This window comes from Cyphomyrmex costatus, unplaced genomic scaffold, assembly GCF_001594065.2.
Source record: "Cyphomyrmex costatus isolate MS0001 unplaced genomic scaffold, Ccosl1.0 scaffold2359, whole genome shotgun sequence".
In the NCBI taxonomy this organism is placed as follows: domain Eukaryota; kingdom Metazoa; phylum Arthropoda; class Insecta; order Hymenoptera; family Formicidae; genus Cyphomyrmex; species Cyphomyrmex costatus.
In genome coordinates, this window is record NW_017276432.1 from 79,704 (window position 1) to 101,202 (window position 21,499).

A 21,499-nucleotide genomic window follows, 5' to 3' on the forward strand; every position below is an offset into this window, starting at 1 on the left:
TTTTTCGCAAAGTTATAGGCATTTGAAAATTGCGAATTTTGAAAAATGCGAATTTTGAAAAAAATTCATATCTCATGACTATGTTGATAAAAAAATTTGAAAAAAATTATGGTAGCTTCTTGCGATAGGTACTATAATATATCAAAATTTCAGCCAAATCAAAAATCCAAAAGTTTTGAGTGGCCCACTTGGCATGGAATGACCCATATATATGTATATATAAGTAATATGTATAAAACTAATTAAAATAATTTCGACAAAAAGTTGAAATTAACAAAAAATCTCTTTTAAAAATAATACTTGTAAAAAATAAGATTTTACCTAAATTGCCAAAATTCCTTGTTTTGTGGAGACAACTTTACATGTGATCTGCAATAAGTATTTCCCCTATAATTTCCAAGCCATACATCATATCCTTCATCAGCTAATAAAAATGCTAAAACAGAAGATAATTCATAATTAGTTCTTTTATTTATAATAACTTTTGATGAGTCTGTAATAATTTTATTCTTTGTCATATATTTATCCTCATAATAATTTATTACGTAGGTATTTTTTATTTATTCTGATAAATATTTTTTATTCTCTCGATTTATTATAACTATAAAACATTTTAACAAAAGTTTTTTCACTCGAAACATTTCTCGAAAAAGTTTAATAACGCCGTAAAATATAAAACAAGATAGATTGATTTGAATAAAATTGTGTTTCTTATCTACATAATATATTTTTATTATAAATGTAATAAAATAAATCTTTTAGAGAAACCATTATATAAATTGATAGTAACTCACCAAGGTCTTTGTTAGGACCGACTAACACCCAGATATCAGATGAACAAAAGAGACCACCTAGAAAGAACACAACGGTTTTTTTCTTTTGACTTATAGATAAAGGATTTCCTGACATTCTATGTATCACCAAATTGTAACCATCTTCTGTTGTGACGTAATGCTCCTCGGCAGGGTAGCCATATCTCTCTACTAATCCGATCTGCATAGGCATACGTATAAAATATTAGTTCAAGACTTAATAATATTAATAATAATTTTATTGTAAAATTTTACACGTAACATTTTTGACATAAAATAATATATGGTAAAAGTTTATATATTTAAAAGAAATATATTTTTCATAAAATTAATCTGCATTGGCGAAACAAAAATTGTTTCTATTGCAGTAGAAATTAATATTTTAATTCATTATGTTTTTGATCGACATCTTACATTTTCTCTTCAATTTATTATAATGAATAGGAGAAACTGAACGGTTGTTATACGAAGTTAAATATGTATCACAATGATATTCTTTTCTTTTTTCTATTGCTGTATATATAGCCGATACGATATTAATTTTTTATATAATGACCTTTTATATAATGACGTTAAGATATCGTGTATATTACTTATATATAACGATTTTAAAGATAATTAAGTTATTAAATGTTTTTATTTTCCAATAAAATTTTGTTTCTAATGAATTTTTTAGCATAATCTATAATGTAAGAATATCAGGTCTAATATTAAGCATATAATGATTAAATATAATTAATATTTAAAACCAATTTTTGATTGGTCACAAATGTCGTCATTACTTCGAATAGTCGTGCATCCGCAAGAATTTTTTAGCTGTAATTATTACTTCATAGTATTATTAGTCGCGATTTCTTTGTAATCTTAAAAAATGTCACGCTTTAGATAACTTTTTGCAGTCACTAGTATAACAATTAATATTTATGAATGTAATATCTCTTATTAAAAATGACCTTATGTCAAGTTTTCTGTTTATATCCTTTATTTGTTCGTGGCTACTAATGTAACATTGCCTTTATCAGCTTTTGCAAAGATAGCGTTAGATTGTTATATATATAGTCGAATCATTTTTAACAACTGGTGAGTTTAAAATCAATTGTATTCAAAGGTAAAGAAAGGAAGACTGGAGGTAGTTGATTATTAGAATCGAACGATATTTAACAATTAAATGTTGATCAATATGCAATTTTTTGTATTATTTTTAATACTTTAATGAATTCAACTGTCGTTTTAATAGGATTGACTAGAAATAAAATAGAATTTGTTTTTAAAGTATAATATGATTAATGACTTGGTAAGTAATAATCCTGACGTCATGTTTACAAGAGCTAATAAAGGCAATATTATAGTAGTCCTGCAGGCAAATAACAGTACAGACAAAAAATTTTAGAAATGATGGATGATAAAAGATCATACATTAACTAGATCAAGCTAGATCCGACAGAAATTTTTACCAAAAATATTCGAAATTAAAAAACTTACAAGGTAGAGAAATCATCAATTTATATCAATGTTTGCGAATTACAAACTTAGGAATAAAGGGACACAGTCTAAAGTTCTATTTTAGGAGAGGAAGGGTGATAAAGGCATGCGGAGGACCGTTTTCCGTCATCTTGATTTCTAGTGATTTACACATAGTGTTGAGACAAACTATTGTTCTGATTTGTTATTTCTTTTATTTCCTAAAATTTAACTTTTGTAAAAGAAACAGGACGAAAATTATTCTGTCTATTCTTCTATTATTCTGTCTCTTTTGTACAATATTTCATTATTTTTACTATTTTCTCGTACCAAATAATAATTTTATAATAAAGGATATAAATATAGATATATGTTTTGTAAATAATTACTTATTTTTATATATGTTTATACATACTTTCATATGTATATTTATATATGTTCTTATTTAAAAAGATTTTATTGTTGGAAAAATATGTCATTAGTAATAACTCATTACTAATCCTGGAACGTATGACAATCAAATCGACATATTTAAGTATGGAGTTAACTTACTACACACACATTCTTATTTGACTTTATTTAAAATTAAAACCTATTTTTATAATAATACTTTTAAAAAAAATTTACTTTTAGTCACAATTTTAATCATCATTTTGATATTATCGTAACTTATTTTTCTTTATAGGACTAATCTTCTAATTGCGCTATTATTTTGTTGACAGCGTGCCTTTAATTAGACAAAATACACATTAATAAAAGATAATTTTACTTACGAAATCTAATGTAGTTACGTTGTTTACTGTTTGGATTTCTTCTAGCTTTCTTACTCTCACTACATGAGAATCCTGAGGAAACAGATAGTGGAATAACATCTTCCGGAAAGATGCAAAATCTTCCCCAATCTGTAATTTTGCTTCCATCAACATTACACTAAACAGAAGCGTGAATGAAATAAGTTTTGTTTCAATTCTCATTATAGTATCGATACTCGATACTATAATTATAAAATCACTGTAACTTGTAACTCTCGAGAGTGTTGTGTGATATAACTATGACTTAAAATATCTTGTAGGTGGTAAAAATTATACGAATAATTGAAGCTATACACAGAATGACACAAATAATTTACATGTATATTTATTGTATAATAAATTTTACAGAGAACGAAGAGCGCAGTAAGTAACACACTGGTATGATATTTATATGTAAATGATAATCTAAGGACCGGCATCCAATATAAATAGCAATTTTGAACTGTCGCAAGTGTTAACAATGTATGTAGTAATCTTTCTGATTGGTTTATAGATTTAGATCTAATGACGAATTAAGAAAAAAAACTAATTATAAAATAAAAAATCTTATAATAGTTATATGCAAAGCTATTCTTTCTGCTCATTATATTCTGCGCTACTTAGTTTCATTTAAGTTTTTTGTTATCTATGCTCTCTAAATCTATCGATCGCATCGATCATCATCTCAACTTGTATGAACGTTTCCAGTAAAAAAAAATTTATATAAGAACGTACGTGAACATAAATATGCATACATAAACATGTACGAATGTGTATTATACAATTATATACGGAATATGTTCATATATATTCATGTATCTATTTTAAATAAAATTATTGTTTAGTACGAGAAAAATTATAATAATAATGACAAAGGACAAAAAATATTTAAAATAACTAAAAAGATAATTTATGCATTAATTTTTTTATCAAAAATCAAGTCTGAATAAATGAAAAAAATATGTATAATCATGTATAACGATTGATATTTTCGCGTAGCAATAAGATTTCTAAAACAATTACTGACAAAATGCTACAACAAAAATTTTCAAAATTGTGTTAGTCAAATTTGGTTAATAAATTATGTCTTAAGCAAGCAAATACACATCAAATAGTATACGAAATTTGATACCAAAATGTATTACAGAGATACTTATTTTGTCAGAAATAGCACTATCATGATGAACAAAAATATTATTAAAAAATATTATACTTTCGTTATTGTACAATATTTATTTAAAAAAAAAGATAATTTACACTTTCTAGACCCAACAATTTAATAGTAATTTTTCTATCAAGGTAGGTATCTTGTTTACATCATACGAATATAAATAAACGCAAAAATAGTAGATATAAATTAATTCATCATTGATTGTCTACATCTCATTATTAAATTTCTTAAGTAATTCCATTACATGATCATATACCACAATTTTAACATCAATGGCTATTAAATAATCGAAGTGGTTAAATAATATGTTTTCCTCTAGCAGAATGACATTTGGTAGATGCTTACGTATTTCGAGAATATTCTAGAAACATATGATATAAATTACCATTAAATTAGTAATAATAATTTGAAAGGTGTAAAAATTTATTCTAAAAAAGGCACTTTTTATACTGTGTATAAAGATAATTAAAAAAATTTTATTCTTTCTGCAATATATATTTTTTAATTATAAAAGATGTTTTTATATAAAAGTCAAAAGTGACCTTACCGCTTTTGGAGTAAGCAAATCGTTAGTGCTATAGTATATAGCCAAAGGCGCAGTAACTTTGGTAAGATTATACATTATAGGGATTATTTGTCCATATTGCTTGTAATTATCGAAATATCCATAATCATATGCTTGAAATTTCTCTGCAACAATCAATATTCATTATTATTTTCATAAAGAGAATTAAAATCATCAAAGATATTTACAAATTTTTATTTTTATTTAAGTAAATATATAATATATTAAGCTATTATCCTCATAAGAATTACTTGCAATCTGTATATATTAATGAAAATCTAATAAGACAAAAAGAAAACATAAAAGCTGATAATATTGAGAGCAACATTTTAGATATGCTTTTATTTCTTATTTTATTTATTATATTTCTTAATTTTTTTATATTTCTCAAGAGAAAAAAGAACTTACTTGTAATTATATTTTGGTAAAGATGGAGTATTGACTGCACTGAAGAGCCAGCAGGAAAAACCGATAATATTTCCGGTAATATCGTCTGCAATAAATGATTTTTATCAAAAATAATTTTGATGTTTACATCAAAATATAAAAATTTTATTTTTAAGATTTTTTTAGTCTTTAAAAAAAGCTGTGACAGTTAATAAAATAGTTATAAATTGGAGATGTACAGTGTTAAGTTGCGCTGGATTGAATCCGCCGATTAGATATATTATTCCAGTACAGACAACCTGAGTAATTGCCTTATCTGCACACAGTGTCCTTCCTATCGTAATAGTCATTGATGATAAAGAGCCTATTTCATATACTTCATTAGACTCAAGAAATTCCTAATAAATTAATATAAGTATAAATATATGAAAAATATTACAGGCAAAGTCCACAAGTGAGCATCGACTTTGCCTGGTCTAGTGGTGTTGACATTGCACCAACGCAATTCAATTGGGCAATGTTATCACGGCTCGGATAATACTGACATTGTACAGCAGACAATTCGAGCAATATCAACACTGCCTTTTATGCGGACTTTGCCCGCATACATTAAATAGGAATATAGTAAAAATGAATAATTTGAAACATTTCTAAATTGAAACTCTTTTTAATTATAAAAAATTTAGTATGATATTTGTAATAAATGTTTTATAAAGAAAACTAAATATAAAGAAAAATGTTTTAAATAAAGTACATAATATTGTAAAAGTTTTATATACTCGTTTTATATACTCAATCAGTTATTTACTTATTAGTTCGTAAATAATTTCATTAATTACTATTATATTAGTAATGAATATATATATATATATATATATATAGTAATAAAATTATCTTACTAATAAAATTTTATTTTTTTATTAGGATAATAAGAAACTTATATGTAAAATATGTTTTTATTTTTCTTAAAATACGCAACTTTAATATTCTTTTACCTTTAAGTATAGTATTATATTATTCCAGTAGAGAAGATATTTTAATAGAAGAGACATTTCTTTCCAAATAGCGATTGGAGCAAGGCAAATCCCTAATTTTATTTTTGCATTGTATTCGGGTCTTATGGATAATAAGACGAATAATTCAGTAGTCCCCATTGAGAGGCCGATGTAATATAGAGTTGTTTGGTTTGTGTAATTAAGTACATAATCAATCATAGCTGGCAGATCTCTTGTTCCTATCTCATGATAACTAGACAGTAAAAATAAAATTTATTTTTGAATTACAAGGAGTCTTGATTAATTTTGTTATTATAAGGTTTAAAATTTATTTTTTGTTTTTCTTTTAATGCTGCTAAACCACCAAATATTTATTACAAATCTTTCAATTCAATAGTGATTATTTTTTTTAGTGAAAATATTGAATCATATATAATATATATCTGTATATAAGTCTTTACTAAGACATTTTTTTAATGAAAAAATCGATTTTAATTAAAAAATATATATGTAAGAGATATATCTTTAAGATTAAATTAAATAAAATCTTTAATATTAAATTAAATAAAATCTTTAATATTAAATTAAATAAAATTCTTAAAAAAAAATACCTTTAGCTTTAATTAAATAAAGTATAAAGAAATAAAAAACTAAGATACATGTATATAAGTAAAAAAAATTTTAAAGTTAATTAAAATAATTTCAACAAGTCGAAATTAACAAGAATAGAATATTTCTTTAAAATAATACTTATAAAAATAAAATTTTATGAGTGTTACCTAAATTGCCAAAAGTCCTTATTTTGTGGAGATAATTTTACATGTGATCTGCAATAAGTATTTCCCCTATAATTTCCAAGCCATACATCATATCCTTCATCAGCCAATAAAAATGCTAGAACAGAAAATGATGATACATAATCAACTTCTTTATTTATTAAACGTTATCGAATTAATTTGTAGTAATTATAACTCTTCTGGTTACACACTAATATCTCGGTGATATTATAATATTGCAATATATTATATTGCAATATGTTATATTGTAATATTTCTGATATATTACAATATTATACTGCAATATAACTGTAATATTATATGCTATGTGGGATTTTTATTGTTTCATATATTGACTTTCACTTACCAAGGCTTTTGCCATCACCGATCACCACCCAAATATCAGATGAGCAAAATAGACCAGCTTGAAGGAATACAACTTTTGTTCTTTTTCGATCTTTAGATCTCGGATTTCCTAATATTCTGTGTATCACCAAATTATAACCATCTTCTGTTGTGATGTAATGCTCTTCAGCAAGGTAACCATATGACTCTACCAAACCGACCTGTATAAACATAAGTATATATAAGAAGAATATAACGTATATATAAGAATATAAAGAAGAGGCTTTCGTAATAAAATCTTAATAATAATTTTAATAGTAATCTTCACAACCGATTCCTGAAATTAAATAACAATATAAATATATTACGATTTGTGTGTTGGACCGTCGATTTGAAAAACAAGTAAATATGATAATGTAATCGGTAGATGACGGTCAAGCAGGATTTTGGTTGCTAATATAATGTTTGAATTTTATTTACCACGTATGTAGTGAGATTATTTGCGTGCCGAAATTTTTTCAGACTTACAACGCAACTCTAATCAACTACCGTAGTAATATCACTTTAGTTAGATTGACACAAGCAATCTAACAATTTTTGATGCTTATATCATCTTATTGGATCTTAATAATATGTTGAAAGACATATTAAATTTAACGATGTAATGTTAAATTAATGCTAAATCGAAATCTGTGAAAAATAAAGTTGCGAAGAATATCACAAGTTGGCGTTTCGTCCCGGCTTCCCACTACTAGACTCATCAATAAGATAATGTAGCCTACCTTAGACAACTGGGGGAGATATTAGAAAGAAGTTCTATATAAACAGATACTCATATGTATCTCGGTACTTGCGAGAATTGGCACGAGTAACTATAGACCTCTGTTGGCTGGTCGACGTAGTGATATTCTTCACAATGCTCTCCGTTTAAATAATATTTGAATGTATTTTGCAGGCAACGTTTTTCTAAAATTACGATTTGTGTTGGACCGTCGATTTAAAAAACAAGTAAATATGATAATGTAACATATACCGGCCAAGCCGGTCAAGCAGGATATATATAATATAAATATAAATAGGCACATATAAGAGTCGAGCGCGGGAGTCGTTGAGTAAATAAAAATTAGGTCAACTAATAATGTATAATGATGAATATAAGATAAAATTATATTATAATAACTCTATTAACCCAGCGTATGCCCGATATTTCATGTGTCGTACGACAAGGCTTTTCAAGCACGTTGATTGGCTATAGGATAGAGAGATCCGAGAATCTCTCTGTTTTACAGCCAATAAACAGGCTTGAAAAGCCTTGTCGTACGACACATGAAATATCAGCCTATGACTACATACTTATTTATTTACTGTTTATAATTTTAAGCCACGTGTGTATGTTGTTTTGAAATTTTATTATCTTTAATCGAATTTATCTTCTAACTGTTTGCGTTATTATTTTGCCTTTAATTCGAGAAAATATTGATAGAAGCCAATTGTACTTACAAAATCCAATATAGTTATATTGTTCTGCAACAGTGTTTTGACTTCTAACTTCCTTACTCTCACTATATTGGGCTCCTTAGGAAATAGATAGTTTAATATTAGTTTTCGAAAGACTGATAGGTCTTCCCAGAGATGTAGCTTTACTTTCAGCAGCACAACAGCAAGCAGAAATATAAATGAAACAAGTTTCATATTGATTCTCATTGCGATATTTATATTAAGGATAACGACATCACTATATAACTTGTAACCATCAACAGTTATATGATATAACTGTGATTAATACACTTAATACCGTGTAGCGAGTAAGGATTATGCAAATAGGATTAAAGCTATATACGAGAATGCGTGAATAATTTTGTTATATAACGAGTTTTAATGAAGAACGCAGCGTAATAACACTAGTAACACACTGATAAAATATTCTTTTGTAAATGATTTTTTGTACAATTCGCTTCAAGCAAAAAAAAAACAGGTTTCGTAACTTATGTTGTTAAATTCTTTAATATAATTGGTTAAAACATTTGAATACAGTTGAGAAATAGCAACAGAAGATAAGAACCAATTACATTAGAGACCTTACAAGTGTACAACTGTTCTTTTTTGCTTAAAGTAAATTCTTTTAAAAAAATTTTTTATTTTTATTTTTGCTTAAATTTCTCTCTCTCTCTCTCTCTCTCTCTCTCTCTCTCTCTCTCTCTCTCTCGCTCTCGTTGATTGATCGTATGGATTGTCGTACTGATATAGCTACATACGAGTATATGCAACTAATCGTACTATGAACATGTTTGCTCAACGTGTAGAGTTTTTTTATTTAAATCATTAAAATTTATGACATCTTCGTTTGCATATAAAAAAATCTGAAAACGAACTGTAGCTCGTGTTAAAGTCCATTGTTATATTTAAGAATATTTTAAGTTATATCTTAAAATAGTGATATAGCTTAGGATCATTGGTTTATGATTGCATGTAGACTGCATGTATTAACCCTTTATGATCGCACTTCAAAAAAATTACACTGTGATTACCTTGGGTTAAAATGATTCGAACTATTTTTTGAAATGTTACCAAATTAATAGTATTAGTTTCATTGACTGAAAAAAATTGTAGTATATAATTTCATCATTTAAGAAAATGGATCAAGGTCGTTGTAGTAAAAAATTTAACTTTTAATTTAAAAAAAAAACGTAAACGTGTTAACTTCGGAAAATGAGTTGTTTTTTGCTTAAAAAATTATAACTTTTAAATATTTATAAGATTTTCAAGTTTTTGTGTTTTAATCTAATATATGCTCAGATTATTGTGACCCACAGTGATCATGAAGGGTTCAGATAGTTTTAAATATAAGGACTGATTATAAATACTTGATTTTTAGCGCGATTACTTTTAGATTTGCAACATAACCAACTGAAATAACAATAATCTAGAAATTGATCATGATTTGATGTTATAACATTTTAAATATGTAAAAATATTATTAACAAAAAACATTATTTTGGCTGAAGTAATATAATAAGTAATAATTTAAGTTTTGTGATCTGTTTGATTACAATGTCTAGTAAAAGGAGTAAAAATTTGACTGTTTATTATTGAATTACACTAATAAAATTTTTAACTAACATCTCTCGATATATACGAATAAATTGTCGATCGTACGTGAGTAACAAAAGTCTTATCGGTGTGTGAGCTGGATCTCAGAGCTTAAGTAATATCTTGATATATTTTGACATAAAATGTTTATTATATTTATTTTTTTATAAATTATATAAAAAGTTTATCTAAATCTCAAATCTTTTTAATATAGATATTCATAATTTTTAGGAAGAATCTCGTTTGTCTACAAATCGATTGCCTATAGATTAATTACCTACATATATTATTGCCTACAGCCCGATAGCCTATAAGTACTTTTATGCACAAATATAAAGTTTAAGTTCAGTTTCAATCTGTAGGCAAATAAGATGTAGGCAAATGGTGCTGTAAATCAATTTGTAGACAAAAGAAGTACCCTCAATTTTAATGGCTTATTTTATATAAGTTCTAATTAACACAACTAACTGAAACAAATTTCAATACGCAGGACAAAAGTCACACGAAAAAAAGTAAATTACTCGAATATCGAATAAGGAAAGAAGGATAAAAAGGATCACCCACTTTCTATAAAATCGGCAAAATTTTATACAAAGCATTAAAAAATATTATATTTGTTTAATATTATTTTTTAATTAAATACATCTCTTAAATGACATATTTATACTAATTAAATACATCTCTTAATAATTTATACTATTATAATTAAATACAAATCTTAAATGACACATATACTAGCGTTAGAAACAAACTCTTTCGGCACGAATAGCGTACATAAAAGTATTATTGCATTAATATTATATAAAAAATAATTTGCACTTTTCTGGCCAGTAATTTTATACTAATTTTTCTTTCAAAATGAGTATCTTATATAATCTAAAAATAAATAAATATTTTTAACAAGAAAGTATTAGACATAGGTTAATTCATCATCGATTATCCACACCTGATTATCAAACTTTTGAAGTAAGTCTAGTACACGATCGTATAGTAGAGTTTTAGCATCAATAGCCCATAAAAAGTCCAAATGATTAAACAATTTATAATGATTTTCCTCCAACAGAATAACATTCGGCAGGTACTTATATGTCTCGAGGACATTCTGGGAACAAAATATGGAAATTATCTGTAATATTAGTACGTTATCTTGACTTTGAGTTATGGTCAAACAGTAACCTTTAAACCTACTAGATTATAAAAAATCGTATATAAATAAAAAAAACTTATTTTGAAGATTTAAGATAGTGTAGTCAAAATTAGCAAAATAAAATTTCTTTAACCGCAATACCATTCAATATAGCCAAAATCGTTGTTTTCGTTGATCCCAATTTTTCGAAAACGTGATGTGATAGAATTTTTCTAAACATGTATTCAAATCCAGTAGCCAAAAATCTTCGAAAAATAACAGTTCACATGCCAAAGAAAAAAAGTCAAATTTTATCGGACATTGTAATATATAAAAAAAAATTATGCGGTTTATAATCTTTTAGAAACTCAAAGTAATCTAAATTATTTACAAAAAATATTTTCAATTCTTATATAAAATTTAAAAGTGATCTTACCGGTTTTAAAGCAACCATATCGTTAGCACCGTAGAATATAGCCAAGGGGATAGTGACTTTTTTAAGATCATATATTAGAGGTAGTACCTGTCCATATTTATTGTAATTGCCAACATATCCATAATCGTAAGTTTGAAATTTCTCTGCAACAATTAATATTAATTTTCTACATAAATATGAAATTGTAATTAAGAGATAAAATCGTAATATATAATCGCAAAGCATAATACAGTGTGTTTCATTTTAATCGCCCCAGGCAAATATCTCGAAAAATGTGGAAGATATGAAAAAATGTTTCAGACAAAAGTTATACAGTTTCGAGGGGGACATAAGACAGTGCCATTAATTTGACCTTTAATAATTGTATGAAGGTCATTTTTAATTTTTTAAAAGAAACATTTAATTTTTTATTTTATTTTCTTGTAGATTACCTCGAGAGCTTCCCAAAACACTATAATAAAATATTTTGTCATTAAGCACTTTTCGAGTTATTAAACAACATTTATTTCAGGTATGTTGACGCACTTTTCTTTTTTTTATAATTAATATAATAGTTTTCTTTTTTATATACACATAGAGAGAGAGAGGAAGAGTAATACTCACTTGTTATGATATTTTGAATATAATGTTCGAATGTTTGCACGGAAGCGCCGTCCGGATAATTCGATAATATTTCTGGCAATTTCGTCTGCAACGAAAGATTTTATTAAAAACAATTTTGATTTATTGTACATAAAAATATAGAATCTTTATTTTATAATTTTTTGTTTAAAAAAGAACAGTGCTGCAAAATCGTGCTAAGTTGGAGATGTACCTACAATGTTTAATTGCTTTGGATCAGATCCGGCAATTAGAAATATTATTGCAATACAGACAGCCTGAGTAATTGCCTTATTTGAACACAATGTTCTTCCCACCGTAATACTCGTTGATGATAAGGAGGCTACTTCATATATTTCATTAGAATAAAGAAATTCCTAAACAAAAATGATATATGTAAACATAGAATTGTAATTGAAATTATATAGGATATAATGTAGTGTAAAAAAAAACAAATATAATATTAAAATAATTACGTATTAGATTCTATAAAATGTGTGTGTGTGGTATAATAAAATAATATATATTTTAATAAGCCAATATGTAATAATTAAAATACATAAGCTGTGTACTTGAGACTAGGGATGAAAGTAACACGGAACGAATGGATACTTTATATAAGTATAACTAAAACAAATAAACGAATTGAAACATGTTCTTGCATGTTGATCTTATATGTGGTTGATTTCACTTTACTTCAGTTATGCGCGAGACGTTAAGTTGAACGGTTATTTGTATAGTGCGTTTGTGCTGAAAAACCACATAAAAAGTAGTATTTTAAATCACTATTATTTTTAAAATATTTTTTATTTTATTCATTTAATTATTTAGTATTATTTTTTGTTTTTACCATTCATAGTGATATTTTAAAATTTATTTATACGTTTACTATTTTGTACTAAGATTTTGTACACATTTTTATAAATAAATCTCAATAAATTCTATCTAAGAACAAAAATAATACTTTAGTATATATTTATTAAAAAAAGAAAAAAAGCAAGAAAATAATTCAGTGTATGGAATGTCAAAAATGTAAGTGTTAAAACAGTATTTAGTTTTGTTTATCCTATTTATTGAAAAAATCAATTTCTTTATGTATTTCAAAAATCTAATGAAATTAATATTCTTGTAAGTGTAAATTCAAATAGCACTCATGCCTGATCGCCTCTTCGCTTGTCTTGTTTAGATAAATGATCACTTATTATTATAGTTACAAATTTAATATAATTTTAGTAATAGATTATCAGAATATATTATTCTACACATATTCAAAATATTATAAATTTTTAAATTTTTGAATTTTATAAAGAGTACCAAACATGTAGAGTAGGTGGTCCAACAATGAACCAGTAGTATACTATGAATCATTGTGATATTTCGTAAATGCGACGTTACCAAATTGCATTGTTATTATGCAGCGACTCGCATTTGAATCACTTCTCGGCTCCTTAGTCAGCCGGCAAATCGCGCCTAGGATGGCCATATGGTATCACGTTTAAGGAATTTTAGGTTGTGAAGTAAATTTTTTTTGTAAGTTTTATGCATTTTTTAATATTTTTATTGTTATACTTATTATTTTTTTCTTTGTGCAATAGTTTTATGTACACATTTAGCTTTAATATTTTGTAAGCAACTTTTTTTCTGTTGTATCATTTTACCGCATTATTTTGAAGATTATCGTGAAAAAGGTTTACCCCATAACCTTTGTGTACACACCCCTTGTACACAAGAAACCACTTCTCGTTTTTTAAAATAATCGAAATTGTAACTGAACTTAAGAAATAATTTAAGAGAGTTACTATTTACAGTGTATAGTCTACTAAACTCATAAACTGTATGCAAAAACCTAAACCTTCAACTCAATAATTGAGAGAAATACGAGCTTCTAAAATTTACATGGTTCATTATTGGACTACTTATACCCTAGACACAATTTTAAAGTAAAACACATAATTTTATTCAAAAAACATTTTAATTAATTATTTACTTAATAACATAATTTCATTAATTATCACTGTATTAATATAATAAGTAAAATAATATTGCGATAAAAAAATTATTTCTCTATTAAGATAATTATTAATACAGCAATATATGTAAAACAACAATATATTTTTATTTTTTTTTAAGTACGATTGATGTCTGATCCTTACCTTAATCTTTGATAAATTGTTAAAAATTAATTCCGGTAAAGGAATTCTTTCTTTCCAAATAGCGATCGGTGCAAGGCAGATTCCCAATTTTATTTTTGCATTGTATTCAGGTCTCATGGATAGTAAAATGAATAATGTAGTAGTTCCCATTGAGTGACCGATGTAGTGCAGAGATTGTTGTTTTGTATAACTAAGTATATAATCAATCATAGCTGGCAGATCTCTTATTCCCATCTCGTGATAACTAGATAATAAGAAGTTAATTCTATTTCTTATTTTATTACTTTTTTAATGCTGTAAAACCGTCGAATATTCGTTACAAACTTTTTATAACTCAATCATCGATCGATTTTTTTTTTAACGAGAATGTTAAAATATATGTATAGTGTATCCATAAAGTTATAATTATATTTTTAAATATTATAACTTTTTTTTTAAGGAAACTAATTAGAAACACGAAACTTGCCAATAATTAAAGAGTAAAGTATGTTAACTACTTTTTATCATGTAATGAAAGCGGGACCATGTTACTCGATAGCGTGCAGCTATTCGAGGCCACGCGTTGTGTTATAGGCATATACCTATTTCTACCAATATAGAACTTTATTCTTAACATTGACATTTCCATTTTTTTAAATTAATGATAATATTGTTATATACTCAATATTTTTTTATAAAGTTTTTATTGTAAATGTTACAAATAATTATTTATTTTTTAAATAAATTTTAATTTGTATAAATAGACTAAATATTTGTAAAATGATAACATTGATTTACAAATTAATTTCTTGTATATTTACATATAATATTAAAGAAATCCAGGGATGCAATTAACAATTTTACTTTTAAAGCCTTTGGATTACTATTACATTTTGATGTTTTTAACTTTTTTTTTACTTAATTATAGCACTTTAAAACCTCACTATAACTTTATTTACACTATATATATATACACCTATAAACATTATGGATTTTCATATATTTTATTAAAGAAAAATTGATTTTTTAAATTTGACGTTCTAGGTGAAATGTGCTAAATTAAATAAAATTTAAGAAACAAAAGAAAAATGTATGCAAGTAATTAAAATAATGAAATATCGAAAAGAGAGTTGAAATATTTCTTTGGGCAATACTTGTAGAAAATTTTCTTAAAATTTTACCTAAATTGCCAAAACTCCTTACTTCTTGGAGATATTTTTATATGTGATCTGCAATAAGAAGTTCCCCTTAAATTTCCAAGCCATACATCATATCCTCCATCAGCCAATAAAAATGCTACGATACAATATAAAAATATACAATTAGTTTTCCTGTTACATACACATATTATCAAGTTAGTAGTCATTAGATAAAAATATAATTATTTCCCTCCATATCAAGACATATTTATTCTGATAATAGTTTAATTGAGATTGTTTGTATATTCTGGAGTGTATTGTCTGTTTTTTTAAGTATAAGTTGTTTTGTTATTTAAATGTTTTGTTGTTAAAAAAATCTTTAAAGCATTGAAAAATTTTTAATTTGATTAAAAAAGTAAAATAAAAGATTGATTTAATAAAAACATCTTTTGTTAATGTAATAAATATATTTTTATGAAGTTTTAAATAATACATCATTTAATACCATATTTTAATATATTGTTTAATGTCATATGAATTGATTCATTTTATATTTGAAGAAAATAGTTTGATAATTACTTAAACAATTACTAAATTGATGATTTTGTTTCAGGATAAGATTACAAAGATGTTTAGGATAATAAAGTATTATGTATTAATTTCCTGAATTTTTAACAAATTTTGGTTTTTTATAAGTAATTTATAATACGATTCCTCTAATAAAGTTAATCTATTTACTTGCTTCTGTTAAACATTTTATTTTTTTTAAACTTAAGTGTTTATTATTTTGTTTTTCTCAGTTTATTACTTGATCTATATTTCACGTAACAAATATTCGCCAAGACTTTCACTACGTGAGTTATTTCATTGTCCCCATTATAAGTTCTTGAAGACAAGTAATGTCAAGGTAAACATGTTGAGTGTAATCTTCAATTTTAGCGTAAACTGGATAAACATATCTACACGCGCGCACGTATATATGAGTGTATATGCAATTAACACATTGTGTTCAGAGCACTAATTTTAGATATTGAATATTTCACGATTCATACCGTTACAGCAATATTTATTGTTCTTTCAATTACTTTATCTATCCATGTAATGTATATATTCTATTATTTCACTCATTGTATATGTTTCTAGTAACAGAATTACTTAAAATTCAAAATAAATTAGAAGGGTTACAAGCCAAAAGCAATATCATTTAATTTAAAAATAAAGATAAACCTTATACTATATAAATAAAGCAGGAATATAAAAATAAAATATATAAAATATTAAACATAACACGATCAGATAGATCAAAAAATATAAAATTTACAAAAATATATATTGTACAGAAAGAGTTCCTGTGTTTCATTCATATATTTGAAAGTTTCTTACTGTTAATGATTTAAAATCCTGATTAACAATGAATGACTTAAATTATGCCGTAAAAGATTTCACACAAACTTAAAATGAATAGAAAGTGAAAAGTGAGAAGTTATATGTTGTTGTGAATGATAAAATTATTCGAAATTTAATTAACATATCAGATAATGACCAACGCATATACACATCACGATGGTTACTCACCAAGGTCTTTCTCAGCACCGATCATCACCCAACAATCAGATGAACATATAATACCATGTTGAAGAAACACAATTTTTTTTCTTTGATGACCTGTAGACAATGGACTTCCTAATATTCTATGTATTACCAAGATGTAACCATCTTCCGTTGTGACGTAATGCTCTTCGGTAGGGTAACCATATCTTTCTACCAATCCGACCTGCATATATCCCAGAGCAAAATAAAAGCAAAATTGTCGTTAACTGAACAATCATTATGCAATCGTTAATTGTAGCAAAATATTTCTTTTAGAAAAAGATTTCTTTTATCTAAATAATTAATCTTTTTTTTTAATATATATATAATTGCATTATTATTTTTTCGAATGTTTTTTTAATGAAGCAGAATTTAAAATATTAAAAGACAATCTCGTACTCACAAAATCCAATGTAGTTACATTGTTTACTGTTTGGATTTCTTCTGGCTTTCTTACTCTTACTATATCGGGATCCTTAGGAAACAGATAATTGAGTATTACTTTCTGAGAGTGTGTTAAGTTTGTCCAGAGGTTTAGTTTTGCTTCCAGTAACGCTGCAGTAAGCATAAATATGAAGAAAACAAGTTTTATATTCATTCTCATTAAAATGTCGACAGTTGAAAATGTTAACTACAACTTGCAAGTGCCGACTATTATATCAAATATATTTTATCTGGTTGTATGGTATCTGTCATCATTTGCAGTTCAAGAAACCTACAAATATAATTGATATTAGTTTATTCACTAATTATGTGGTGTTGATTTTTTTCTAACATGAAGAATTTTATAAAATCGATTAAATTTTTAATTTTTGACATCAAACATCTAGTAATTGAATTATAATTTTGTTAGATTTCATAACATCTGTTTTAAAAAAATCAATTTTAAAGTTAAATTTTAAATTAAAAAAATGTTTAGAAATTTTAAAAGATACATAAGTTGTCATTTTTTTTTTAATTAAAGCTTATTTTAAAAAGAATAAACAATTGCTTTATAAAAGTAAATATAAAAATTTGATTGTTTGTTATTAAATTACGCTAATAAAAGTTTCAAGCAGTATCTCAATGTATTCTATTATAAAATATTTATATATATATACATATATATATATATATATATAGATGCATATTTACTTATTAAACAAATCATATACCAGGATCATTTCAAACAACCTATTTTCAAATAAAAAGTGCAAGTTTTATAGCTAGCTGGATTTCTAATCTGTATTTTGTAATCGTTATTTAATTATGCGTAGTTCGCAAATTTTAATACTACAGAACTGGAATTTGCGTGAATGTAAATGGATCAAATATTGAATGGAGAGGGCAAGAAGTGTGAAGAGTGGCCACTCAGATTCTATATGTGAAAATTGCTAGTACTGGACACTACAAATAACCGTCGTATAGTATATAATTATGCACGGTTTCTAAATCACTTAATAAATTTAAGATTGGTGATTAATATCGACAAATATAATTTGAATTAGAATGCGGATCTCAATCTATTTTTTTTTTAAATAAAACAAGCAGAAGAATTCTTTAAATCAATCACGATTTAAGAGAGTATTTTAATGTCTAAAACTAAGAAAATATTTCTATTACATTTTTTTTTAATATTTAGATTTTCAAAAATAAATGTTTAGGAAGATCTATCAATATTCGTCAAAATAAGGATATAGATATTTTAAGTTGTAATACGTTTTTACTTTTAAGCTTTTACTTTTAAAACTTATAGTATGTATATCTACGATGAGATTACACGTAAAACTTAAGCTATTACATTCGAACATAAGGAGAATCATTGACTGTGATTGGTTAATTTCTTACTGCTTAAGGCTTCAGTTTACGCTTTAAAATCTCATTGTAAACGCTACTTAATGCTCTGTAATCGCGTTCGAAAATAATTATTATTAAACATAAATTGAAAAAAAGTGAAAAATATAAGTATTTATGTGTGAGACCACGTATTAATCTTTTATTTTTCTGAGTTTATAACGTTCATTACGAAACACATAATAGAAGTTAAATGTAAAAGCAATTTATCTGCTTTTTTGTCCTATTATTGCTGTCGACTTTATCTTTACAGATTTTATACATGTTTTCAAAAGTCTATGGATTTTCAAGTAGTGAATTCTCTTAATTTATATTAAATTTTAAATTTAGTTATTGTCAACATTATCAAATTTATCAATAACTTAATCGATTTGTATTAATTATGAAATTAAAAATAATGATACCCCGAAAAATAGACTTTGGTGGCTCTGGATAAGATAGTGTTTTTCAGTTTTTGAACGTGGCACTACCGCGTCTCCTGAAAACAAGTCGTAACGGTTAAATTGTACAATTATGAAAATAAAAATAATGATATGAGAAACAAACCGTAAAGGTCAAACTGGATCTCGGGTGTTTCTTTAATTGTGTGTGAATTTATATGCTATGTATATAGATTTTTAACTGTGCGCCGAACTTTTTTCAGACTTGAAACGCAAGCTCTACTAAATTACCGCAATAATATCACGAGTTAAATTGACTAACAATTTAATGATTTAAAAATAAAATTTTAGAAATAAGAAATGCTTTGTATGTCATTTATATAATTGTACGTTTCTGTTACATAAATATATATTTATATTAATGTACTCACCAATATATTTAACAGAAATAACTTAAACTGATAAATTAAAAGTTAGAAAGGTGGCAGCGATAAATTATTTTATCTCTAAATTGTATGTAATACTGATTTTACTAACGTTTAAAAACGTTAACTGTCACATACGGCGGGTAAATCGAAACTGTGAGTAACAAATGTACTGCGCTTACACAAATATATAGAAACGTTGCGGTCTTACAACGATAATCGGTGACTCCTCAAGGCCGCGTGTTTCACGATACTGAACTGACATTCAAATCGCCTTTTATCGAGAAAGGTTAGGCAAGTTTAAATAGTTTAAATTATTAAATAATTTGCTCGAATTATTGTTAAAAAATAATTTTGTATTTAGTTGTTATATGTCGCATATATATTTAATTAATTTCACTTTATAATGCAAATCATTTGTCTGTCCATCCTAGAATGGTGACACCGCTTTGCACATAACTGCAGCGATTGGGTTCGTTGGAAATTAACACGCAAAGTCTTAGAAGTTGGTTGCAATCGAAGTCTGCGGAATGATTAAAGTATTGTTCGCCGTAAGAAATCTTAGAAATTTTTTCTAAGAAACACAGTTTTAGACTTATTAGTCATACTTCTTTAAGAGTACATATATTCGATTGTTTTCAACTGTGATTGGCCAATTTCTTACGGCACAACATACGATAACGGCTACCGACTTATTGTAGAACGGGCTTTAATGGGGGGAATATGCCACACTTAAGGGAAATTTTTAATAATTAATTGTTCAATTTAAAATAACTTTACATACTGGTCTTTTCCTTCCATCCTTTATCTATTATTTGTTTACGATTGGAATCAAATATTTTCATTTTTGTTATTAAAAATAAAGAAATATGAAAGTGCTGAAAGTATAGAGTAATATACATACGAAAAAAATAATGTTAATTACAATCTATTTTGTTTTTCATTGCAAGAACACATTATTAATGATTTTTTTATGATAAAAATAGGTAATACAAACAATATAAGATTATAGGTAACTTATCAATTTGATGATTACAAAATTTGATTTGAATTCGGACATTACCTGCACCACGGTATTTTGTACTTTACACTCAAATAATTTAATATGTTTTGTATGCGCTACCTTTACATATATAACTTTAATATTTAATCATTTTTCTTTGTACTGAAGAGGACCTAAACGAGGGTCGAAATGTATACATCTCATTGCTTATTTTGAATAAATTTTATATATAAAAATACACACTAATAATTTGTGTCGGTTCACATTGGCATTTTATTATTTCTTTTGGATTTATTTAAATGAGCCTATTGATTATCTTATTTTTTTATGTAAAATAAACTTTGAGACACAACGTTTTTAACAGCATGTACCTTTCGACAAACAGTCCTCGTGAATCCATCTACTGCAACAATTAGATAGTTTCCAATCATATTTTGGGCCA

General features: G+C 25.9%; 2 protein-coding genes across 2 annotated transcripts in view; both read right to left on the reverse strand.

Moving 5' to 3' along the window:
• Window positions 1-3,247, reverse strand: part of LOC108774158 (gastric triacylglycerol lipase-like) — a 9,987-nt gene extending 6,740 nt beyond the window's left edge. The window contains exons 1-3 of the mRNA XM_018540195.1: window positions 3,047-3,247; window positions 795-993; window positions 322-436 (exon numbers count right to left, since the gene is read on the reverse strand). Coding sequence (XP_018395697.1) covers window positions 322-436; window positions 795-993; window positions 3,047-3,247 — 515 coding nt within the window. The remainder of the gene's footprint in view (window positions 1-321; window positions 437-794; window positions 994-3,046) is intronic.
• Window positions 3,248-4,440: 1,193 nt separating this feature from the next.
• LOC108774148 (uncharacterized) lies at window positions 4,441-18,020 on the reverse strand. Its single transcript, XM_018540181.1, has 16 exons — window positions 17,820-18,020; window positions 17,402-17,600; window positions 15,869-15,983; window positions 14,709-14,952; window positions 12,774-12,932; window positions 12,559-12,643; window positions 11,956-12,098; window positions 11,340-11,495; window positions 8,804-9,076; window positions 7,326-7,524; window positions 6,962-7,076; window positions 6,183-6,435; window positions 5,427-5,585; window positions 5,209-5,293; window positions 4,783-4,925; window positions 4,441-4,596 (listed from the first exon to the last, which is right to left on the reverse strand). Exons 1-16 carry the CDS (start codon window positions 18,018-18,020, stop codon window positions 4,441-4,443), a joined length of 2,685 nt encoding a protein of 894 aa, XP_018395683.1.
• Window positions 18,021-21,499: the final 3,479 nt, after the last annotated feature.

Bases quoted from the DNA above. Each gene is read 5' to 3' on its own strand.
- LOC108774148 (XM_018540181.1), bottom strand. From the start codon at position 18,020: ATGAGAATGAATATAAAACTTGTTTTCTTCATATTTATGCTTACTGCA. The intron at 17,601-17,819 runs GTGAGTACGAGA...GGATATATGCAG, and splicing joins ATGTAACTACATTGGATTTT to GTCGGATTGGTAGAAAGATA. The intron at 9,077-11,339 runs GTGTGGATAATC...TATTAATCACAG, and splicing joins TTCAAAAGTTTGATAATCAG to TTATATCATATAACTGTTGA.